General features: G+C 37.7%; 2 protein-coding genes across 2 annotated transcripts; both read left to right on the top strand.

Annotated features, from left to right (window-relative positions):
• Nucleotides 1-9,881: 9,881 nt before the first annotated feature.
• On the top strand, nucleotides 9,882-15,604 carry LOC107812469 (BTB/POZ domain-containing protein POB1). Its single transcript, XM_016637593.2, is given in 7 exon segments — nucleotides 9,882-10,346; nucleotides 11,811-11,963; nucleotides 12,237-12,293; nucleotides 12,296-12,363; nucleotides 12,453-12,516; nucleotides 13,679-13,958; nucleotides 14,514-15,604. Coding segments are annotated over 7 exon segments (1,650 nt in total). The 5' UTR covers nucleotides 9,882-10,132; the 3' UTR covers nucleotides 15,328-15,604.
• A 313-nt stretch (nucleotides 15,605-15,917) lies between these two features.
• On the top strand, nucleotides 15,918-17,232 carry LOC107812466 (uncharacterized). Its single transcript, XM_016637591.2, has one exon. The coding sequence runs from the start codon at nucleotides 15,918-15,920 to the stop codon at nucleotides 17,058-17,060; it is 1,143 nt and encodes a 380-aa protein (XP_016493077.2). The 3' UTR covers nucleotides 17,061-17,232.
• Nucleotides 17,233-26,487: the final 9,255 nt, after the last annotated feature.

The raw sequence follows: 26,487 nt of genomic DNA, 5'->3' as shown, positions 1-26,487 counted from the left end.
ATCGGAGGCAGTTTGAGCGCCTCCAGCAGGGTTCCATGATGGTTACCCAGTATGAGACTAGGTTCATCGACTTAGCTCGCCATGCTCTTGTCATACTTCCTACTAAGAGAGAGAGAGAGAGAGAGAGAGAGAAGGTGAGGAGGTTTATTGATGGTCTTATTCGGCCGATTCGCCTTCAGATGGCTAGGAAGGCTGGGAGTGAGATCACTTTTCAGGAGGCGGCCAATGTGGCCCGTAGAGTGGAGATGGTCCTGTCGTAGGGAGGTGGTCATGGGTTGGATAAGAGGCCCCGTCATTCAGGTAGATTCAGAGGTGCCTCGTCTGGAGGCAGAGATTCATATGGTAAAGGTCATCCTCCTAGGCCCTTTCAGTCAGCTCTTCAGGTCTCTCACGGCACTTTAGGTAGCCGTGGTCCGTTGATGCAGTATTCTGATCAGCAGTCCTACAGTGCACCGCCGCTCCAGAGTTTTCGGGGTGGTCATTCGGGTCGCCAGGGTCAGTCTTAGTTTCCTCAGCCACAACACTCAGGTGGATGTTTTGAGTGTGGCGAATATGGTCATATTAGGAGGACTTGTCCGAGGTTGGCGGGTACTCAGTCGTAGCAGTAGGGTTCCCGTGCTATGATTCAGGCACCAGGTGTTCCACAGACCGCCCAACCTGCTAGAGGTGAGGGTAGAGGTGTTAAAGGTGGAGGTAGAGGTACTAGAGGTGGAGCTTAGGCCGCCAGAGTTGGAGGCCAGCCAGCTGCAAGCCGTCCCAGAGATGTAGTTCAGGATGGTAGGGTCCATCCCCGATGTTACGCCCTTCCAGCCAGGCTTGAGGCTGAGGCCTCCGATGCAGTCATTATAGATATTATTCTGGTTTGTGATATGGATGCTTCAGTGTTATTTGATCCAGGGTCTACCTACTCGTATGTGTCATCTTATTTTGCACCGTATCTGGTCATGCCTAGTGATTCATTGAGTATTTCTGTTTTTGTGTCTACACTGGTGGGTGACTCTATTGTAGTAGATCGAGTCCATCATTCTTGTATTGTGGTGATTGAGGGTCTTGAGACTCGTGTGGATTTGTTGCTTCTAGACATGGTCGATTTTGATGTTATATTAGGGATGGACTAATTATCACCTTTTCACGCTATCTTGGACTGTCATGCCAAGATTGTGACCTTAGCTTTACCGGGTATGCCTCGTTTAGAGTGGAGAGAGACTCCTGGTCATTCCACCCGTAGTGATATCTCTTATGTGAAGGCTCAGTGTATGGTCGAGAAGGGGTGTTTGGCCTATTTGGCATATGTCCGTGATTCTAGTGCCGAGGTTCCCTCTATTGATTCTGTGCCCGTTGTTCGAGAGTTTCCTGATATTTTCCCTTCAGCCTTGCCGGGCATGCCACCCGACAGGGATATTAATTTTTGCATTGATTTGGCTCCGGGCACTCAGCCCATTTCTATCCCGTTGTATCGTATGGCCCCGCTGGAGTTGAAAAAGTTGAAGGAACAGTTGCAAGACTTGCTTGAGAAGGGTTTCATTAGACCCAATGTTTCGCCTTGGGGTGCACCGGTGTTGTTCGTTAAGAAGAAGGACGGATCGATGAGAATGTTTATTGATTACCGGTAGTTGAACAAGGTTACAATCAAGAATAAATATCCATTGCCGAGGATCGATGATTTGTTTGATCAACTTCAAGGTGCCAAGGTGTTTTCAAAGATTGAATTGAGATCTGGCTACCATCAGTTGAGGATTAGGGCATCTGATGTCCCTAAGATAGCTTTCCGCCGGTACAGGCATTATGAGTTCCTGGTCATGTCATTTGGGTTGACCAATGCCCCAGCAGCTTTTATGGATTTGATGAACGAGTGTTCAGGCCTTATTTGGACTCGTTCGTGATAGTCTTCATTGATGATATTTTGATATATTCCCGCAGCTGGGAGGAGCACGAGCAGCATCTTAGAGTGGTTCTTCAGAACTTGAGGGATAGTCAGTTATATGCTAAGTTCTCGAAGTGTGAGTTCTAGTTGAGTTCAGTTGCATTTCTGGGTCATGTTGTATTAGCAGAGGGTATTCAGGTTGATCCGAAGAAGATTGAGACAGTTAAGAACTGGCCTAGACCAGCGTCAGCTATAGAGATTCAGAGTTTCTTGGGATTGACAGGCTACTACCGCCGGTTCGTGGAGGGGTTCTCATCTATCGCAGCCTCGATGACCAGGTTGACTCAGAAAGGTGCCCAGTTCAGATGGTCAAACGAGTGTGAGGCGAGCTTTCAAAAGCTCAAGACCGCTCTGACTATGGCACCGGTGTTGGTTTTGCCCACAGGTTTAGGGCCTTATACAGTTTATTGTGATGCATCTCATATTGGGCTTGGTGCAGTGTTGATGTAGGATGGCAAGGTTATTGTCTATGCTTCACGACAGTTGAAGACTCATGAGAAGAACTATCCGGTTCATGATTTGGAGTTGGCAGCCATTGTTCACGCATTGAAGATTTGGAGACATTATATGTATGGCGTGGCATGTGAGGTGTTCACGGATCACAAGAGTCTTCAGTATTTGTTCAAGCAAAAGGAGTTGAATTTGAGACAGAGGAGGTGGTTGGAGTTGTTGAAAGATTATGATATCACTATCTTGTATCATCCGGGAAAGGCCAATGTGGTGGCCGATGCGTTGAGTAGGAAGTCAATTAGTATGGGCAGTCTTGCTTATATTCCGGTCGGTGAGAGACCGCTTGCTTTGGACGTTTAGGCTTTGGCCAATCAGTTCGTGAGGTTGGATATTTCTGAGCCTAATCATGTATTGGCCTGCACGATCGCTCGTTCTTCTTTATTGGAGCGTATCCGTGATCGGCAGTATGATGATCCCCATTTGTGTGTCAAGCAGGTTACCTTAGATGATGATGGAGTTTTAAGTTTGCAGGGTCGAGTTTGTGTGCCTAATGTGAATGGGCTCCGAGAGTTGATATTAGAGGAGGCCCATAGCTCCAACTACTCTATTTATCCGGGCGCCACGAAGATGTATCAGTATTTGCGGCAGTATTATTGGTGGCGGAGAATAAAGAAGGATATCGGTGCATATGTAGCTTGGTATTTGAATTGTCAGCAGGTTAAGTACGAGCATCAGTGGCCTGGTGGCTTATTTCAGATGATAAAGCTTCCCGAGTGGAAGTGGGAGTGGATCACTATGGATTTCATTGTTGGACTCCCGCAGACTCGGAGGAAGTTCGACGCAGTATGGGTCATTGTTGATAGGCTGACCAAGTCAGCGCATTTCATTCCTGTGGCAGTCTCCTATTCATCCGAGAGGTTAGCTGAGATCTATATTCGGGAGATTGTTCGCCTTCATGGTGTGCCTGTGTCAATTATTTTGGACTGAGGTTCACAGTTTACCTCACATTTCTGGAGAGCAGTTCAGCAAGGGTTGGGTACTCAGGTTGAGTTGAGTACAACATTTCATCCTTAGACGGACGGGCAGTCCGAGCGAACTCTTCATATTTTGGAGGATATGCTCCGAGCTTGTGTCATTGACTTTGGAGGCTCGTGGGATCAGTTTTTGCCTTTAGCAGAGTTTGCCTACAACAACAGTTACCAGTCGAGTATCCAGATGGCCCCTTATGAGGCTTTATATGGTAGGCAGTGTCGATCTCCGGTTGGATGGTTTGAGCCGGGAGAGGCTCGATTGTTGGGTACGGATCTAGTTTAGGAGGCTTTGGACAAGGTTAGGATTATTCAGGATAGGCTTCGTACAGCTCAGTCCAGGCAAAAGAGTTATGTAGACCGCAAGGTTCGAGATGTGGTTTTTATGGTTGGAGAGCGGGTATTGCTCCGAGTGTCGCCTATGAAGGGCGTGTTGAGATTTGGGAAGAAGGGCAAGCTTAGCTCTAGGTTCATCGGTCCATTTGAGATTCTTGATCGAGTGGGAGAGGTGCCTTATAGACTTGCATTGCCGCCGAGCTTATCAGATGTGCATCCAGTGTTTCATGTGTCCATGCTTCGGAAGTATCACGATGATCCATCTCACGTGTAGGGGTGTTCATAAAAACCCGAAAAACCGAAAACCAAATCAAACCGACCAAAAAAATCGATACTTTTTAGGTTTGGTTTGGTTTTGGTTTTAAATTTTAAAAACCGTTCAAATTTGGTTTGGTTTTGGTTTTAATAAAAAAAATAACCGAAAAAACTGAACCAAACCGACTATAAAAGTATCTATTTAAATTTATTATTACACCTATATATATGTATTCTTTTATACAAAGTTTCTAAAATTTTATAGTACATCTTAGTCACTTGTATTTTTAGTCTAGTTCTTTGCTATTATAATAATTTAATTCTTTACTTTTACATTCTCGTTTGATTGGTAGTTTTCTTTTGCTAAATACAAGAATTTATTTCATGTAAAAATAATCGATTTTTTAATTGAGTACTTAAATTAATCATCACTATTTGATTCAATTATAATCTATATATCTTGGTAAATGATAGATTTCTCAAAGAGCAATTGATCTGATAGTGTTACATTGAAAATGTAGTCGCCGGAATATGTGTTTGGTAGTGTATGTCTCATATTTAAGAAAAAAATCGATAAATAACGGAAAAACCGAAAAACCAACAAAATCCGAATCGATAAAAAACCAACTTAATTGGTTTGGTTTGGTTCCAATATTTGAAAAATCAACTTACTTGGTTTGATTTTTTTTTGGGAAAAACCGACCCAAACCGAACCATGAACACCCATACTCACGTGTTAGATTTCAGCACTGTCTAGTTGGACAAGGACTTGTCTTATGAGGAAGAGCCGGTAGCTATTCTAAACCGGCAGGTTCGTCAGTTGAGGTCGAAGAGTTTTCCTTCTGTTCGTGTCCAATGGAAAGAAATGGAGTCAGTTACAAGCACATGGAGTCAGTTGTGCTGATACTACACTCTGCACTGTGTGCAGATTCAGGAGCAGCTTTTGGACAGTAGTTGGAGGGCTTCCTTCAGTCCACTTGGAGACCCAAGGTAGACCTGCAGGCGTCCGCAGGCCCTAGCGTCTCCCTCTATCTCTATTTCCTGTTTTTTTTTCTTTTGCTCAGAAACAGTGTATTATATTTTCTTCAGACCTTTTATGTAGTAACTCTTAGACAGTCTGTGACACCAGGTTTTGGATATTTGAGGTTTTAAAAGTTGTAATAGACGTAGACTTGACATATTTAATTGTTGACTTCCACTTATTTACTTAAAATTCCGCTGTTATCACGTTATCGCCTTGTGTTTGTTAAAATGAAGCAATATGAAAGTGTAGTAGGTAGTTAAGGTTTGACTTGCCTAGCTCCCATTAGTAGGCGCCATCACGACTCCCGAGGGTGAAAAATCGGGATCGTGACATTTTAAATCACATCCGCGTGAAAGTACTGAAACAATAGAGATCAATTGTTTTGGACTGAAACAAGAAAGCAACAAACTCTCGTAACTTAGTTGGTTAAACCGGTTTTGGGTTCGACTCTCAACGAGAGCATTCTATTTTTCTATATTTCACGTTGGTTGTATGCGTTAGCCGTTATGCGAACGAATATAGTCGATACAGGTTGTATCCTTAGTATACACCTTTGTATTTCGTCTTGATTGTATAAACATAACAAATACAGTTAACACAAGTTGTATTCGTTGTGCTTGTGAATACAAATAATACAAGTCGGTAACAATTGAATAGCAACTACAAATACTAGTTAGCAAACTATAGTCACGCATGTCAATAAAGCTCTAAATTGTAGTGCTTTATGAAAATTCTCTTCGGTTTAAGGTCTTTCAACATGTATTCTGCAGGCACCATTAATCTCTTCCCTTAAGATGCTGCTGCTATTTAAGTATGATTTTTGTTTGATTCATAAATAATGTATTTATATACCATGTGTAATAAGGACTTATTCCCATCCTTTTTTTTTTATTTTAACTTTTAGCTTGTTGAATCAAAAGAGAAAGAATAACGAATTTCATGAAGCTAATTTACATATTTCATAATTAGAAAAGCATACCAATTTAGATGACATGACAAGTATAAAAATATATTATTAATAGAGTTGCAATATATATACCATATATGCTAAGGCTGCCAACTTCCACGATCCTTGGTATAATCCATTTAATAACAAAGTTCTTCATGTCTGGCATTTACCAATAATATATAATTAAAGTATTAAACAAAGAATTCCACTCCTTTTAATAGTTAATAAATCCAAACCTTTTATCATTCTTTCTATTGCTATGTTCCATGAGAAGACAGCATTCCACTTTGGTACTGTATTGGAATCAATAACGATAAGAAATTATTGAAGTTGTACTAACAAAAGTATAAATATGAATTTATATGACCCAAAGGTACCGATATTTAGCAGCATTTTAGGTATTTAATTAAGAAAAGGAAAAAAGCCTTCTAAGTGCATATTAACATCACCAAATCTTTTGGATGGAGTTCTTACTCTTCTTTTTCTTCGATCTTCTTATTTACTTCTTTGTTAAAGTACGAAATTGGAATATTTACCCTTTATGTGTTATATACTCTACAAGCCTGTTTGGTACGAGAGATAATGAATAATTAATCGTAGGACTAAATTTAAGAACGATAATTCATATTTGGTTGGGAGAAAATTGCGGTGTAATCAATGGCGGATCTAGAATTTTCATCAAGGGGTGTCAAAATATAAATAATTAAATATATCGAAAAGTCAAGGGGAATCAACGTATAGTAAATATACATAAAATAAAAAAATTTATCTAAACAAATAATGTAATTTTCCGGCGAATGGGTGTCGTTTGACACCCCTTGCTTCAATGTGGCTCCGCCACTAGGTGTAATTAATCCAAGAATTAGTTATCCTCGGATTGTAGTATTATTTTATTCTCATGAAAAAGTGGAATAGCTAATCCCCGGATAATTAGTCCCGAAATAATTAATCCTTGAATAACATCTTTCCAATCAAATGACCCCAAAGAGTGTGATTTGATGTGCTAATTCTTGTTTAGTCTACAAAAAAGGGAAACTCAACTCTTTTTTTTAGGTCCTGTTTCTTTACACAAAAAATCAACCAGATTTAATGTTTACTTTTCTTAGCCAGTATACATAGGTATCCATTAATTATATATGATTATACCTATATTTATATGAATTATACATATATTATATATAGTCTATTATTTTTAGCTTAAGCAGTAGGGCGGCTGACTATTTAAGTTATTTCGCTTTTTTTTTATTTCTCAGGAAATTACATAAAAAAAATGGATATATTTGATTTTTTGATCCTCACTTGCCCCATTGGCAAACCGTTAAGGTCAATTGTCATGAGGCAATCAAGGTTGTGAGAGGCAACACTACTTAAACTTGGCATTTGCATCTATATTCGTTTTTTGTGTCACGTTTTAACTTGTGCTCGCTTTGCAAAAAAAAAAATTACAAGTGTACCCGTTTTTTCGCATAATTTCAGCATATGAGGCTGAAGTAGCAAAGACAATCACGAAAACTTCAGCATTCTAGTAGCCGAGCCTCAAGTTCAGCTCTAGAGCTGAAGTTTTTATTTGTAAGCTTCAGCTCTAGAGCTGAAGTTTTTGTTTTGTAACTGGCTTTTTGTTTGTAAGCTTCAGCTCTAGAGCTGAAGTTTTTGTTTTGTAACTATCAAACTTCAGCTCTAGAACTGAAGTTTTTGTTTTTAACTGGCTTTTTGTTTGTAAGCTTCAGCTCTAGAGCTGAAGTTTTTGTTTTGTAACTGTCGAACTTCAGCTCTAGAGCTGAAGTTTTTGTTTGTACTAATATTTTACTTGGTTCTCCTCTTCTGGAGTCAGAATTTTTTTAATCACTTGACTGCTTTTCCTGTACTTAGCAAAGACAGCTATAATCACTGGTGATTTATATGGATAACTCTTTGTACTTTTTGTAGCCAATATGAGAGTAGTTAATCTGTCATTTATCCTTAATTATGGTGGTTCTTTGTTTAGGCGAAAAGTTGCTACAAATTACTTGGCCTATTTGTCATAGTTGTGTTTGTGTACGTATATCTTCCCTTCAAATATGTTACTCCATTCTACTTCATCACAGGTTGCCGTTTTTGAGCTCAATAGATGACTCGTTCCACTTCATGAAAAATCTGAACAAACAGTTAAGTTAAATCCATAACTATGCTTACGTAAAAGAATATTAATTGAGACAAAACGAAGAAGAAATAATCTGCACCAACAACAGCAGAAGAAAGAAGAAGAAAACGAATGAGGAGAAAGGGGGCTGAAATTATTTAAAAAGTGGGTACAAGTTAAAAATTTTAAAAAAAATGGGTATAGGTTAAATGGGGGCGACCAAATAGGGCGCCCCGTGCAATTTTTACACTTAAACTTGAACTTCTGCCCACGAGGCAAACGAGGTCAAAAAATAAAGAACACCCACTTCTATGATCATTCTTGCAAATACATGTGGTCCGGACATTCCTAACAGGGCCGCAGGGAAAATCCTAGCCCACTTCTGGTACAACATTTTGACTATTAGAAGGATCTGTGTTTTTTTTTTTATTTAAAAAAAGGCTAATTATATATAAAGTTCTATCTGAAAATATATATTCTTAGTTTTGATGATCGTTCCAAAGTGGACAGTCTAATGGTTAATCAAAGCTAAGGGATAAAGATGTCCGAGCATGAGGGGTGTGCATTCGAATCGGTTTATTGATAAATCGAATCGATTATTTGTTATCGGTTTATCGATTTATCGATTTCGATTTCGAAATTTTCCTTATCGAGTTATCGATTTCGATTTTGTCCTTTTCGGTTATCGGGTTATCGATAAACCGATAAGATATACTAAAAAGACAATTTTTTTTACCCTTGTTCTGTAATACCCTTTCCTTTACCCTAAGTCCCTAACCCTATTATTTCCTCTTCCACATTTAAGGAATGATCGTATTTAAAACTCAAGAGAATGGAGTTCAAATTAATGGAAAACAAAATTAGCCGTGATAGTGTATTTTTTTTATATCGTTGGAGTGTTGGTGGCATACATTTGATTCCTTACTTTAGTTTCGTTGCATGTGCTTGTTGACACAATTTTTATGTTACAAACGGTGTTCGTTTTATTTTAGCTTCTTTTTCTCCATATTAGTTAGGCGTGTTTATAGCGACATACTTTCCGTGGAATCCCGCAAATTTTCTTATTGGTGTAATCGATAACCGAATCGATAAGCCCCAAAAATCGATAAATCGAAATCTTATTGAAACGATGACGGTAAGCATATGTACAAATCGATAATCGATAAGTAATTATCGATAAGGGTCAAAATTAAATCGATAAATCGAATGCACACCCCTACTGAGTATGATAAATAAACTTTGGCTAGACTCAGTTTGGCACAACTAATAAATATTTCACGATCGAAGAGATTATCGCATATCATGTTTACTAAAAATAATAATTAGAAACTAAGTGAATTGATCATCAATCACATAACGATCAAAATAGGCAATTATATCTTTGAAACTAAGTCTCGTTTAAGCCGTGTGAAAGTTATATCTTTGAGCTAGAACAAGCAAAATACGCAAAGCCATAAAACTTAACTGAACAATGTAAACTTAATAATAATGCAACTTAATTATCGTCTTTTAGTGATCAAGCTATCTAGCTCAGTTACTTATTTCGTAATTTTTACTTATGTCGTTAATCACATCATATTTATTTAATTTTTTTCTAAAAAATATTATATTTACAGTAACATACTATCAGGGCTCTTAAATATGGTCTTTGAATTGGACTATTATTTGACCACAACAGACTCCACATGAGAAAAAATAAATTTAAAAACAAAAAAAAGAATGTAAAATTGAAGAACAGATTTTGAATTGGTTTTGTTTTCCCCTTGTATAAGACAAGAGTATGCTAAATAAAGACTACTTCTAACTGATTTAAACCCAAAATTAAGCATAAAAACAAACCAGAAAAATAACCAATTAAAATTTCTTCCGTTACAAAATCCACAACAATCTCAAATTGGATTTTCTAATCTGTAATATTAATTACTTCATTCAAATTATGTAAATTCTTTTGTATAAAAACCCTTAAAAACACAATCTTTTCATCAATTCTCAATTGGGTTTCTCTTCTTAATCTGTAAGTTTTTGTTACTTCATTCAATTTTGTATAATGGATTCTGATTTTTCTCCCGGGTGTGGGTCGGGTATACAATCAGACTTTGCGTTCGCTTTCAATGATAGCAATTTCTCGGATCGGATCTTAAGGATTGAAATTGTACCCGACTTGCCGGATTGTAAAACGGGCTGTGAAGGTTGTACTGGCGGCATTGATGATTGGGCCCGGAACCGCAAGCGTAGGAGAGAAGACATCAAGAAAGAAAATGGTTTGCTTTTTTCAATTTTAAATTTTCCCAATTAGGGTTTAGCATCTTTTTTTTGTGTGTGTGTGTTTGGGGGGGGGGGGGGTTAGATTTTTGGTTTTAGAAAATGGTTTGTCTTTTTGAATGCTTCATTAGGGTTTTGATTTTCTGTTATCATGTATGAAACAAGGTCATCTTTACATGTATTTGATAATAGTAGTGTCTGGCCAGCTTGTGTACACCCGGACTATTCTACCGCGTAGCTGCTATCTCCCACAAACACAAACACCAAAACTTTAGGAAGCTAAGAAAAAATCACTTAGTGTCTTTTGTCTCGTTGGGATCCTGGGGTCGATGGTTTGCGCTCATTTATTGACAACTAGGCGACACCCTTAGGTGCACTACGCCACAACCGTGGGTGCCATCTTAGCCGAGGAGATATTTAGAAAGAAAATAATTAACTTTTCGATTTTCCATTAGGGTTTAACATCTTCATTTAGCTTAAAATTTTTTTTCCTTTTAATTTTCATTAATAAAAAAGGCAATACTTTAGCATTGATTTTTTGTTCTAGGGGAGAATACAAAAAAAAAAAACTGGATTGTTCTCTCAATTCTCTATTAGGGTTTAACATCTTTTTTATAATAAGGAGGGCAACATCTTTTTATCCGTAGAATTTTGGTTTCTGTTAATTTTCATGTACCTCTTTATATGGATTTGGATTTCCCTGTTTGCAATTTAGCTTAAAAGGGTGGATTTTTCTAGGGAAATTCTTATTTGGTTAATGCATGCAAAGGGCGGTTTATAAACGATTCATATAGCTGAACCAACTAGTTTAGAATTGAGGTGTCGTAGTTATTTTTGTTATGGGAAAGACAGTTTATTGAGTTAGGGGTTTGTTTTTTTGTGTGGAATGGGGTTGCATTTTCTTTATAGATACAGCAGCTGCAGTTTTCAAAGTTGTTGTCAATGGTCATGTTTGATGAAACTAATGAGATGCAACTTGAAATGAAAGGTTTTGAACTGGGAGGATGAAATGATGTAGTTGATTGAAGTTGTTTGAGTGTTGGCTGTTGGTACAAACTACAAAGCATGCAACTGATCTTGTGGATGTATTTGCAGTTTGTATTCTTATTTAGTCATGGCACTGCAGAGTACTTATGCTGTAGCATCGCTCGAGTACCTCATACCATAATGTTGCATCCCCTTTCCATGTGTGTCTGTCTGTTAAGCTTTGTCGTAGATACTATAGATTCAAACATGCTATTGCTTGTTGGCTGTTTGAAGTCATACTTGAAAGTGTACTTAGGCCTTTGGCCTATTAAAAAAAAGTTCATTCTCAAAAAGTTTGTGGTCTATCGAAGAACAAAATGTAGTTTATCACGTAAACTTACCCTGTTTTAGTCACATATTTTGGGAACTCTGTGCTTTTAATTACTTGAGTTTTCCTGTTTTTCCCCTTTCGTATGCTTATCTCATTCACTTGTCAGATGCGGACGTGGTCATGCAACGTGAGGAGCAAGTAGTAAATTGTAATGTGCTTGAAATGGAAGATGGTCTTGCTGATGATGAACAAGATGAAGAAGCTGTAGGAATGCTTGAGGAATCACCCTCTGGCATTGAGATGACCACAAATCCCCCTGGTACCTATTCACTTCCCTATAATGGAGTACTTTTTCCTGCTATTTCAAGGATATCAATCATTATTCATTAGTGATTCTAATTCTTTCCATAAAATCCTGATTATCAAGAATCCGAGGTTAGATTCTGATATTGCTTACTCTTATGAGAGAAGTATATTCTCTGCCTGCATAGTTGGAAAGTCAACTTTTCTTTTATGATGCATTCTTAATATTAGTCTACATGATAAATGGCTATTTATCAAGGTTTTTAGACAAGTTTGATGCGTTTTATAGGCGATGATGAAGCTTCTAAAAGCGATGATGATTCATCTACAAACATGGACTCTTCAACCCCCTTCGGGTGAGAACTATACATATCAGTTCTCCCATTTTGGCAGCTAAGAGTCCATTCTTTTATAAGGTGAGTAATCTTTAATATACTAATATTTTTTGCCTTAATTAGGCACCTCCTGTTTAATTTTTTTAAACAACGATTTGTTTTCTTCTTAGTTGTTCTCAAATGGCATGAAAGAGTCGGAACAACGGCATGTAACCATACGAATCAATGCGTCGGGTAAGTACTAAATTTGACTTACTTTCTTGTGTGAAAGATCCAATTCATTCCAGCTTAATGTCTGTTTTTTAAGATTTAGTAAATTTTTCTTGAGCACTAAGTGCAATATTTGAGATTGGAGTAACAGGAAAACGTTGTATTACCCATTGTCAGAAATTTAAGTGTAGTTGTACAGATGAGCTTCGAATGTTTCAACTACATTTCTTTCCTAATTGAATCAGGGTATAAACCGATGTCAATGCATGTTTGGCTCTAGCGTACTATGGGCATTGTCACACAGACTCCCCCCATCTTCCCTCCCAAACAAAACTTACAATAGAGGGAAGCTTAGAATAGAGGGAAGAAACCCGTCTGTATCATCTTCATGAACAGTGCCTGCATTCAAAACTTTTTTTTTTTTTTTTTAGATAAGTATACATTCACAAATCTCTTTGAGTTGCAACAACTCACATAAATTGGAAAAGAATACTCCTTCTCAAGGTAGGGTTGGAAAAATGCAATGGTCTGAGAAGAGGAGCGATGGATGAACCTGTCGCAATTGCGGTCAGTGGTTATTTTTAGGGTTCAAACTTAGAATAACTAGATTTTACCCTAATAGGAGATTGTGCTTGCCCAAACTAGATGTGTTTTCCATTTACATTCTTCACCTATCAATGTACAAATCAATAGAAATCATACTACCTACTAGTAAATGATAATTGAGATTTTCTGGGGCTGCCAAACAGTTGGATAAGTAAATACCATATAAGGTAGTCTTTATTTATTAGCCTTAGCACGATACCTTTTTTTATATTATATTTTATATATATTTTGGATATTTGATGTGAACCATATGAGATACTCCTAAAGAGTCAATTTGACGTAGATTATCATGCATAATGTTTACGAGTTTAATAGCATTCTCCATACACTTGATGGTTTAATTATAACGCATATGGGATACTCCTAAAGGGTCAATCTGACATAGATTATCACGCATAATGTTTTCAAGTTTTAGCATTCTCCGTGCTCACATAATGGTTTAATTATTTGCAAAATCTCTTGTCCACCTTTTTGTTTGTCTTCCGTTCTTTTCCTTTTAAGGAAAAATTATCTGCATATATTTTCTTTTGTTGTTAGTTGACACACTTTAACTTTTGCCTTTCTCAATCTTATTGAGCAGAAGAAGCTGCCCTCATGGACCTCTTGAATTTTATGTATAGCAATACTTTATCAACTACAACACTCACTGCCGTGCTTGATGTGTTGATGGCTGCTGACAAATTTGAGGTTGCGTCATGCATGAGATACTGCAGCCACGTACTGCGGAATCTTCGCATGACTTGTGAATCAGCATTGCTTTATTTGGATCTTCCTTCCAGTGTACTAATGGCTGATGCAGTTCTGCCGTTAACAGATGCTGCAAAACAGTTTCTTGCTGCACGTTTCAAGGATATAACCAAGTGAGTAGCTCTATATAGAAATTTTAACTTTTACCTTGTTCGCTCTGGTTTGGTTGAATTTGATAGTGAAACTAGTTAAGTTTTTGATTTTTCTCAGTATCACGAGAAGTTTCTTCATTTCATTATCTTGATTACCAAATGAGTGAATATCTATTACCCAACACTTCCTTTTAACATTCGCACCCCTCTTGGGCTCCACGCACTAGCTGATGAAATTTTCCCTTTTGTTTCATTAGCATACCAAAGAATTGACCTATAATAATGACCTCAGCTTTCAATACTTCATACACTTTTCGTGAGACTCTTTACCATCTATACCACTAATAAAAGTATGAAAGATTTAGCATTTCCATATCAGTCTGTACTTTAATCAATTGTTACCTATTGGAAAATTATTTTTTTCTTTTAATTTGGAAATGATCTTTACTTGTTTGCCTCATAGTTAAAGAATAACTTTCTACGCTAACTGCTTTTGGCATGTGCAATGCACATGCATGAAAACTAGTTTGAGAAAGGTATCTTCTTTTGAGATTTTATTTCTCTAAAATTCTTCAGGTTCCAAGAAGAGGTATTGAATTTGCCTCTTGCGGGAATTGAGGCTGTTCTGTCCAGTGACGATCTTCAGATTGCTTCAGAGGATGCTGTCTATGACTTTGCGTTAAAGTGGGCTCGCATCCATTACCCAAAGCTTGAGGAACGGCGGGAAGTATTGAGCTCACGTCTTTGTCGACTCATTCGATTTCCATGCATGACATGCAGGAAGCTGAAGAAAGTCCTAACATGCAATGATTTTGATCCTGAGCTTGCTACAAAGCTTGTCCTCGAGGCTCTTTTTTATAAGGCCGAAGCACCATATCGGCAACGCTCCATTGCTGCGGATGCAGGGAATGCTTTGTGCCATCGTTACATGGAGAGGGCATACAAATACAGACCTGTTAAAGTTCTCGAGTTCGAAGCACCTCGTCAACAGTGTGTTATTTACCTAGATTTGAAAAAAGAAGAGTGTGCTAGCCTCTTTCCTGCTGGTAGAGTTTATTCACAGGCTTTCCATTTGGGTGGACAGGGATTTTTCCTGTCAGCTCATTGCAACATGGATCAACAAAGTGCATTCCATTGCTTTGGGCTGTTTCTGGGCATGCAAGAGAAGGGGGCAGTGTCATTTGCAGTCGACTACGAGTTTGCAGTTCGTACCAAGCCAAACGAGCAATACATGAGCAAATACAAAGGGAACTACACTTTCACTGGTGGCAAGGCTGTTGGCTACAGGAACCTGTTGGGTGTAGGTTGGAGCGCGTTTTTGGCTGACGATAGTGCTTACTTCATCAATGGACTTCTCCATCTTCGAGCTGAGCTTACTATCAGCCAATAGAGAGTTTAAATACTATCGCTGTGCTTCTGCTGACAGCTAAACTATACTTTTTACTTCAGTGAGGCCTTAAGAAGTTTACATTGTAGTGGCATCTTACTTGAAAGTGCAGCACATGTGAGCAATAGTTGTATGGGCTATATATTGCTTGTTACCTATTGGCATATATGCACTGGTGTAAATTAGTAAAATCAGTCTTTGAGCGGTTCATATTTTGACAATCACAGTCTTTGTGAAGTTTCATATTTTGACCTTATAGTGACTTCTCATACAGAATTCATCAAAGTTTCAATTTCTGTTTTTGGTAGTGCATAATACTTGTCTGACTTACCCTCACAGGAATCCTTGTTATCTGGAATCTATGACCCCCCCTGTTGCCTTACAACAACAACAAGAAGCAGCCTAGTAATTTTTCACAAGTGGGGTTTAGGGAGGGTAAGATGTACGCAGTCTTACCCCTACCCTGGAAGGGTAGAGAGGAGGTTTCCAACAGAGGTAATTGCAACAAATAGGAATAACAAAGATTTGTCCGCAAGAAGACAAAAGAAGATGTTTTGGTCCATGTGATAATTCCCACATTTCATGGAAGAATAATGGTCTCTCTTTATCAACAGACAAAGTCATCATTCCTTCACCCTAAGGTGGAATCCCTATTATTAATCTATTGGGACCAACTTAAGCATGACTTTGAGTGTATAACCCTACTCTTTAGTCCAAAAGAAACCAACTTTCCACCTCCAACTCTTCTTTCTCCCTCAGTTTCAGCCATATTTCAAGCTCAAAATCCTTCATACAGTTGGAAAGTAAAGCTAACCAAACACTTAACCAATTCAATGAAATCCAAGAACAGACAATGCCCATCAAGTTTTATTCACAACTTGTACATAGTTCTGTTATTCCTATTCTTGAAACTCTTTCTTCTTGTTCAATGTTCTAATAACAACCTTACAGAATCATTAGACGTTATTCTTCACGAACATGCTTTCAAAACTTTGGTTCATCAACATACTGGAGCTTTATACAATGCAAATCTTCCTTCAAATCTAGCAGGAATGAAACTCTCACTCGTGCGATTAAGAAGCAGAACATTGTGGAAAAAAGGTGCAAACTTTAGTGGTTTTTCTATTCCTCCAAAAACAATTCCAGTACCTTATGTTAAAAGAATCCACATTGTGTATAATGATTTAGGAAACTTGTCTTCTCATTACTTCAACATATCAGGTTACAATCTCTTAACTTCTGTTATTGGTTTCATGGTTTATGATGCACCATCACATATTAGTAGTATTACAAATCTTACAAAGATTGATCTTAAACCAATGGGACAACCTATATCGATCGAGTTCAAGAATTTAACAGAGATGAAGGAAAGAACAAAGTGTGTTATGTTTGATGAAAATGGTAAAGTTTCTTTTAGTGGAATGATATTTCCTAACTTATGTTATACAAGAAATCACGGTCATTTCTCTATAGTGTTACCTTTAGAGATGAAGAAGAAGAGGAGAATATGGGGTTTTTTGGTTATTGGATCTGTTATCGGACTACTCGGGTTGGCATTGGTAGCTGCAGTAGGAAAGATGGTATTGGGAATTTTTAAAGCCAAGAAAACATGTGAAATGGAAAGAGAAGCAGAGAATGGTGAGTTTTTGGAAACTATTGTTGTTGGTAGAAGTAAAATGCCTATTGCTATGGTCACAAGAACTCATCCAGTAATTGAAGGACCATGTTTTCCATAGTTTGTGTCATTTTATTGAGATTAGTTAGTTCTATGGTTTTAAAGGTAAAATCCTTAGTTTGTATAGTTGCATTTATAGTGTGATAATAGCAAAGGCCAAAAGGGAGACCAGTTTGAGCAACTTTTTTTTCTTTTTATAATGCGTTTCTAAAACTTATTTGGGATATTTGTAAGATAAACCTCAGGGATATTGACTCATATTATAATAATTCCATCGCCAGCAATCAGCTTTTATACCTTGGTGTCAAAGGGCAAGTTCTTTTCGCCCAAAAACTTTCTTTACTCTCATTGGAGAAAGACTCTCCCGCGGCAACTACTAGAAAGAAAATCTCTTCTATACATTGATGAAGTCCTATCTAAGGGCCTTTGTTGCCCTTGAATTCTATTCCCTAGTTCAATCCGCGCTCAAGGACCTACTGGTTTAGGTAAATATTTAATGCGTTCCCCGACCAGAGAAGTCATTTTTGGAGGAGAAACTATGCGTTTTTGGGATCTGCGTGCTCCATGGGCATACCTCAATGGGCACCAATCTCCCCCGGCAAAGATCTATCTGTGCGAAGCCGACCTTTTTCATAGAAATGACACCAGATAGCCACTTTAAAGGGCTGCTATTTAGGAATTAGTCAGTGCATTCTGAATTTTAAATTTTCAGGACAAAATGTCCAGACTTATCCTGAAGATAAGATTTTTAGTTTAAAATTTAAAAAATAAAAAAAAAATAAGTAGTGGCTAATCTTTAAATACCATCCCTGAGAATGACTATATGTGCGCTTGCCCCTTAATTTTCTTACGTCTAGAGGTCAATTTATTTTTAGTATGATAGTTTTTTGTCTCGACAAAAGGCAGACAGAAATTTTTACGACTTCTTTTCTATAAAAGTTCAGTTATATTTGCTTTAGTTTTGGACTGAATTCCAGTCGTTTGAAAGGAATGTTAATCCAGAAATTCAACCTCCGATGAGCTTTGTGACCAAGACAAATGGTAAAATGGTCAAGGCGCCATTAAGACATAAAATTTTGAGAAGACAGCGTTATCGGGTATTTATGTTAAGGGAAAATAGTAAATACTTGACAAAATAGTGAAAATAGCACGAGCCGGCCAGTTTTCAGATTGGTAATCGAAAAATAGCCAGTGTTTGCAAAGTCCTTTAAAAATAGCCATAGTTTTGCTGAAACACATAAAGTTCCAGCATAATATGCGAGATTATGGAGCTCTTGCGTATAAACTTCCAACATATTATGTTGGAACTCCAGAACACGGAAAGTTCCAGCGTAATATGCAGGATTATGAGTTCCTGCATATAAACTTCCCACATATTATGTTGGAACTCCAGCACATTATGAAATTCCAGCACATTATGCTGGAAGCTCATATGTAAAGGATTCGAACTCCAACATATTATGCTGGAATATTTCCATATTTTTAAGAGTATTTTTGTTCAGATTTTATCTTTACATGAAAAAGTGACTAAGTTTCGATTACTTTTGAAACTGTGGGCTATTCTTCAATTACCATTTATAAATCTTGCTATTTTTTATTTTTCCGACAAAATATTTAAGGTAAACAAAAATTGGCTTGGATATCACGTTAACAAAAGAAAGCATAAAAATTTGAGGAGAGCCCAAGTTTGAAACTTTTTTCTTAAACAAACAAAAGACCAATAATGAAATTTAGAGGTTGAGAATATACTAATGTATAAATTCAGTAATGGTGCCCGTAGCATTCAATATATCTATCTATTTGTACTATATTAAAAATGGTAACCCAAAACTTAAAAGTTAAATTAGCTAATATCTTTCTTATAAGTCTAAATACCCTATTTAGTTTAAAAATTCCTACAAATTAAGAATCGGTAAACCTAAATAACCTATTTAAAATGTATGATTTTCCAACCGAGTTCTTTATAATATGTTATTTAGTATTGGTCATTCCAAATAATAGTGAGTAAACAATAATGAAATTAGTAAACAGTAATTATAATTTTATTTCAATAATAAAATGAATAGGTACGAGAAGCGTAGAAAAAAAGTGAATGACTAACTACTAAATGACATTTGGATTTAAGAAAATAGGTAGTTCTTGAATCTTAGAAGATCCATTCAAGTTGCACCATATTATTAAATCAAAGCAAACCGGGCCAACTTTGACTTTAACTAAATAAAAATTAACATAAAATATTTCTAATTGTTCATCATATTTATTCATGAAGTTAATTAATATGGATAAGATCTATTACATAGTTAATCTGTTTGTTCTTCTTTCTTTAATCCATCTAAATTTGGTTTTTATTTGTCTAATATTCTATACTTTTATACATATAACAATTTAACATATCATCAACAATAAAATATTTTAAATAATATATCTAATACTTATGTTTACCCTTAAATTCGAGTGACAATTAAACTTATATTGTGGTTTTAAGGATATGCGATTTAATTCAGTACCAATTGACAAACAACGAATTAGGCAAATAAATTAAAAACAAGATAGATCAAACCAGTGTGTAGACAAAATCTCGACTTCAACCTATAACAATCTCGAGGTATGATGATGGGAATAAATGATAAAATGACTCTGAAGAACAGTAAGTAAAATAGCAAGAGAATAATGTGGCTGTATTTTCTTAGCAGTGAATGATGTATCCTGCAAATGAATGAGGACCCTCTTTCTATAGTAGAGGAATCCTATATAAGGTACAATTCTAATAACGGAAATAAAATCCATGATTGGTGTCAATAATTGCTTGATTCGATCTGTTACGGGATCTCCGCCGAAATCTTCGGACGATTGCTAATATCTCGCCGTTCAGTTATTATGCCTCACTCGAAGTCAGCCATATTCGGCCTTGGTTTTCAATGAGCACTTCGATCTTCAAGTTCTATACTCTGCCACCGGGCTCGAGCCAGATCCGTTTTGAGCTTATTCTCGACGCAACTCCTTGAGCCTACAAAATCGAACATGCCCGATTTCAACCGTATACAGATAGTCCCCGCGTTTCTTAGAGCGAAGTGATAAGAAACGGTTTGATCCTTGATTCTCCGATGCCTCGATCATGCCGTCAATTCCATGATGTCAGTGACAGAGGTGACTAAAAGGTCGCGTTCACACAATTTTTAAGATCATTAATTAATGATAGCTGACGGTAGGCCACTAGCACTCCCAAACCGCCAAAGTGGCCATTATAAATAGATCAATTTCACAATGTTTCTAAACTTTATTTCCAAAAACTTTCCTCAAATCTTTACAAGCTTCTCTATTCTCCTTAAGTTCATCTTCTTCGTCAGTTTGCTTTTGCCATAACATCAACTCCTTCTTCTTTCTTGAACTTCATATAGCGATGGCCAGAACATCAAAGACTGTCCCTCAAAAAGAAAAAGCCTCCTCGTCGCGATTGGTCGGCGATAAAATACCGGTGGAGCCTTGTATTGAAGAGTGCATTCCTGGGGCGTGTGATCTTACTTCTGACTTTAAGGCCGAGAAAACCTCGTCGGTCCCTAGTCGATTCGAACCCATGTCAAGGTATATATGCTCGATAGCTGAGGGCGACCTTAAACAAGTAAAGGAGGATTGCCACTGGGAGGGCAAGGAGGTGGTGATTCCTACCCCCGAAGAAGATATTACAACTCATGTAGAGGGTTTTTTAAGTGTTTACACTTGCCCTTTCACATTGGGTCCTGTCGATCCCATAATCATCGACTTCTACCGCCAATATGCCCAACTTCCCTTCGCATTTGCGATGAAAGCCCCGCAAAGCGGAACCTGCAGGGTTCGCAATTGCGACCTGATCTCACAAATGCGAGATTAGAGGCCTGCAACAAGTTCAGCTATACCAGCAAAATTTTCTAAGTTCAAAACACCCCCGAGCCCTCGGGGCTCCAAACTAAACATGCACACAAGTCTAAAAACATCATACGAACTTGCTCGCACGATCAAATCACTATATTAACACCTAGAAGTACGAATTTAGTACCAAATCACATGAAATTCTTAAGAACACTTGAAATTCCTATTTTCTCAACTGAATGCCCGAATCACGTCAAATTAACTCCGATTTTTTTAACAAATTTTACAGGCATGACTTAAACATTATATTAAACCTGTACCGGGATCCGAAACCAAAATAGGAGCCCGGTACCAATGTCACGACCCCGGTACGTACCCTCCGTGAACCATCGTGATGACACCTAGTCTCTACGACTAGGTAAGCCTAACAATGCGGAATGTAAACAATAATTGCGGAAGAAATAATTAAAAACCGAAATAGTAAAATGAAATAGTGTTTAAGGTGCCGCTCGACACATATAATAACAACTCTCGAAGCTAACAACAATTCCCGAAACTCGAAATCTCACGAATCACAAGCTAAGAGATACATAAGAAGCTCTAATTCCAGAAATGTCTAAATAAGGAAAAAATACTGAAGAGCTATACTTATTACAGAAGAATAGAAAGGGACTCCTCGGTCTGCGTATGCTGCAGATATACCTCAAAGTCTCTACAGAAACGCCTCCTCCCAAGAATGATAGAACTGAGTGGAAGTACCTGGATCTGCACAGCAAAAATGTACAGAAGAGTAGCATGAGCACATCACAGCGGTGCCTAGTAAGTATCAAGACTAACCTCGGTGGAGTAGTGACGAGGAACAGTCAAGACACCTACCAATCCAATAAACTGTACAAATATAGGAACAACGGTACATGATGTATATATAAAGACTACACAAAATGGCTAATAATACTACAATCTCAATAAGGAAAGAAAACCGCAAGCAACTACTAAAATAATGACACAGAAGAGCAACCAAAAATACAACCCAAATCCTAGAGTCACAATACAGTAAAGGTAAGCAATAACTCAGATCCTACGACAGTGTTCACATCAGGTCTTATCCAATAATTTTGACGGAATACCGAATCTCGGACAATTACAACTCACGAGCCCCAGTACCTGAAATCTAACACTTGACATCTTGTGTCCCCATCAGCCTCATGGTCATACTGACAACTCACTTGCTAACTAGGGCCACTCTGATATATATAATAAGTAAATGAGGGTGTACATCTATACTCAGCAAAATTAGGAGGACTTCACATTCAATAGGAGTGTTCAACTATATGTATGCTTGTGCAAGTGCTCTAACAAAATTCCTACCAGCTAATAGACGTAAGGAGAAGAGCAGACAACACATACAATGTTTCCTCACAACTTCCACGAGATAAAGCTCATACAGGTAAGCGTACCACAATCACAATATTAACAAATAGGAATGCCCCCAGGCCATCACAAATCATCACATATCAATCCCTGACATAGCCCACCTTGTCTCGCCACGTGTGCAAATAATAACATAATAAATGCCCGCCTTGTTTCGCCATACGTGCATCATAATGTTCCCACCTTGTCTCGCCACATGCGCAACCCACATATAAGTATATAAACGTATCCCGCCTTGTCACGCCGCATGTGCAATATATCAATAGTAACAATAGCACGATAAAGACCTCGTGCAACCCCGCAAAAAAAAAACCACACGGTAGAGACCTCGTGTATAACACAACCACAACCGAACGGCAGAGACCTCATGCACCAACAACCACAACCGCACGACATAGATCTCGTGCACCAACACAACCACAACCACACAACAATAACAGTGACAGTAATACAAAATATAGCGAGTGAATCCACTCCAAAACTTCAAATCTTAAGGAATTGGTATAACCAGTTCACAAGAATAGTCACCGTAAAAAAAATGAAAGGCATAAAAGGGACAGTTCAACGAAAGGGGAAATTAACATGCAGTGACAATCCCAAATAAACAAAATCAGTACAAGGAAGACAACACGAGTCTAGTAGTTCCAAATAAAGGCAAATCGACAAAGATATAGGTCATCTAAACTCGGTTTAAGGTTGGGAAGTTACAAGAATATTCGGTAATTTCAGTTAAGGGAAGGTGATCTTAGCTGCACTTAAGACTAGGCGATTATAGGAGGGATGACAATAACTCTCAGTAATGCAGGAAGTTATGAAAAGGTAGCATGATGATAAGAGAGACGAAGTTCTTCAGTTAAATCAAACAGGATGACAATTAGGCAATAAGAGTAAATCATGAAGCAAACAATTCCAACTAAGCATGTAGAGACGAAACTAACAAGCAGGAACTCAGTCATATCAAGAATAACACCATACATAGTGAATATAAGAACCTAAGAACCTTAAAAGGCCAACTATCCACAATTAAGTTCGGGTACACACTCGTCACCTCGCGTACACGGATTTCAATCAACATAGAAGACTCAATCCTAAGGGGAAGTCCCTCCACAAGGTTAGGCAATATACTTACCTCAAAGACGACAACTTGGTACTCTAAAGTGGACTTCTCAGGCGAAAAGACCTCCTGACAGCTCAAATCCAACTATAACAACTCCAAAACATACATAAATTGAATAAGGAACTATTCCGAATAATAAAGTTTCAATCTTTACAAAAATATAAAAATCAACCCAAAAGTCGACCCATGGGACCGCACCTCGAAACCCATCAAATTTTACAAAATCCAATCACCCATTCCAAAATGAGTTAAACCATACAAAATTTATCCAATTCCGATACCATTTGGTCCCTCAAATCATGATTTTTCACTTTGAAATTTTTCTTCAAAAACCAACTCCTTCCCCAACCCAAAACACAATTTAAATGATAAAAATAAAGACAAATTCATGGAATATATTTAATTCTAGTTGAAGAACACTTACCCAATCGAATTTCGTGAAAAACCTAACAAAAATTGCCAAGAACCGAGCTCTAAAAGTCAAAATGTTATGAAAATGGTGAAACCCTCGATTTTGAGATATATTCTGTCTGCCCAGGTTTTTATTCATCGCGAACGCAAAGAGAGGGCCGCGTTCGCGAAGAAGAAAAGTTAAGGCTGCCCAGGTTGCTCATCGAGAACGCGATGATGAGCTTGCGAACGCGGAGAAGAAAAATGCAAGGCTTCGCGAACGCGAAGGGAAGTACGTGAACGCGAAGAAGGAAAATGCAGGGCTTCGCGAATGCGAAGAGAAGGAAGCGAACACGAAGAATGATTTTGAGGTGATCAACAACAAGGCATCGTGAATGCGAGAGGCTGTTCGGGATCGCGAACAAGGATATCAGAAGCAGCAAAATAGCAGTTCCAAAAATGGGGAAAAACACCCGTAGCCCACCCGGAACACACTCGAGGCCCTTGGACCCCGTCTAAACTCACAAACAAGTCACATAACCTAATTTGGACTCGCTCGAGGTCTCAAATCACATCAAACAACACTGAAACGACAAATCACACCATGAATCGAACTATAAACTTCCAAATTCGAAAACTTGTGCCGAAACCGATCAAATCAACCCGGAATGACGCCAAATTTTGCAGACAAGTCCAAAATGACATGATGGAGCTGCTCCAACTCTCGGAATCACATTCCGACCCCGATATCACAAAAGTCAACTATGAGTCAAACTTCTCCATTTTTCAAACTTCAACTTTTCCAACTTTCGCCGAAATGCCTCAATTTACCCTACGGACCTCCAAATTTGAATCCGGACGCGTGCCTAAGTCCAAAATCACCATACGAAGCTGTTGGGATTATCAAAATTTCATTCCGGGGCCGTTTACTCAAAAGTCTAATTCTGGTCAAATTCTCACCGTTCAAACTCCCAAAACTTCATTCCTTTTTCCAATTCGACTCTGAATCACCCATTAATCAAATTCAACCATGCACACAAGTCGATGGTCATATTACGAAGCTGTTCAAGACCTTACACCTCTAAACGGAGATTAAATTCTCAAAACGACCGGCCGGGTCATTACAACCAATGAGATCAAACATTAATCCAATTCTTTAAACCATTAGATTTTAGACTTACAATTTTTAACAAAAATTCATTACTCGGGCTAGGGACCTCCGAATCCAATTTCGGGCATATGTCCAGGTTTTATATTTCAATACGGACCTACCGGGGCTGTCAAAATACGAGTCCGGATCCGTTTACTCAAAACGTTGACCGAAGTCAACTAAATTAACTTTTAAAGGCAAAAATTATTAATTTTCTCAACTTTTCACATAAGAGCTTTCCAAAAATATGCTCGACTGCACACGCAAATTGAGAAGGAATAAAATAAGGTTTTTAAGGCCTCAAAATATAAAATTTACTTTTAAATCGTAAGATGACCTTTTGGATCATCACATTCGCGTTCAAAGCAATGCGTGAACTGACATCCATCGGATTGGCAACTAGTACTCCCCCGAGATTACCCGGTGGTACTTCAAACCCAGGAGCAATTACATTGTCGTTCTCCCCGTAAAAACAGAGACCATCGTCACCATGTATGGGTGCATTATGTGAGTTTGACATGCTTTAACCTGATAGCAAAAATACTTAACAAGAACAAGTGTGAAAATAACGTGTGTTGTCAGAATCAGCATTGAACCAATCACTATTATTCTTAGCCCCACGGTGGGCACCAAACTGTTTAACCTTAAATTCGAGTAACAATTAAACTTATATTATGGTTTTAAGGATATATGATTTAATTCGGTACCAATTGACAAACAAGGAATTAGACAGATAAATTAAAGAACAAGATAGATCAAACCAGTGTGTAGATAAAATCTCGACTTCAACCTATAACAATCTCGAGGAATGATGATGAGAATAAATGATAAAATGACTCTGAAGAACATTAAGTAAAATAGCAAGAGAATAATGTGGGTGTATTTTCTTATCAGTAAATGATATATCCTACAAATGAATGAGGACCCTCTTTCTATAGTAGAGGAATCCTATATAAGGTACAATTCTAATAACGGAAATAAAATCCCATGATTGGTGTCAATAATTGCTTGATTCGATCTATTACGGGATCTCCGCCGAAATCTTCGGTCGGTTGCTAATTTCTCGCGTTCAGTTATTATGCCTCACTCGAAGTCAGTCATACTCGACCTTGGTTTTCAACGAGCACTTCGATCTTCAAGTTCTATACTCTGCCATCGGGCTCGAGCTAGGTCCGTTTTGAGCTTATTCTCGACGCAACTCCTTGAGCCTACGAAATCGGACATGCCCGATTTCGACGGTATACAACTTACATAACAAAGGATATCACGTCTTAGAAAAATCATAAAATTATTTTTAGAAGCTAGTCAAATATATATATGTTTGAATGACTCTTCTTTGATTATTTTGTTTCTATTTTGTCTTATAGTTTCATAAATTCTTCTACTTTCATAAATATTAGAGTTTAAGCTTGTACAATAATTGTAGTCTAGAAGTATATATAATTAGAATATGTATCACATGGTAGTTACTAGTTCATATCCTATATTTAATTCATGTTGCATGAAGTTATTTAATATGGATAAGATCTATTACATAGTTAAATTATTTGTTCT

The sequence above is a fragment of the Nicotiana tabacum genome, chromosome 1 (genome assembly GCF_000715075.1).
Source record: "Nicotiana tabacum cultivar K326 chromosome 1, ASM71507v2, whole genome shotgun sequence".
Lineage (NCBI taxonomy): Eukaryota > Viridiplantae > Streptophyta > Magnoliopsida > Solanales > Solanaceae > Nicotiana > Nicotiana tabacum.
This window is presented reverse-complemented; position numbering and strand designations above follow the sequence as displayed.

Coding starts and splice junctions, on each gene's coding strand:
- LOC107812466 (XM_016637591.2), top strand. CDS start 15,918: ATGGTCTCTCTTTATCAACAGACAAAGTCATCATTCCTTCACCCTAAG.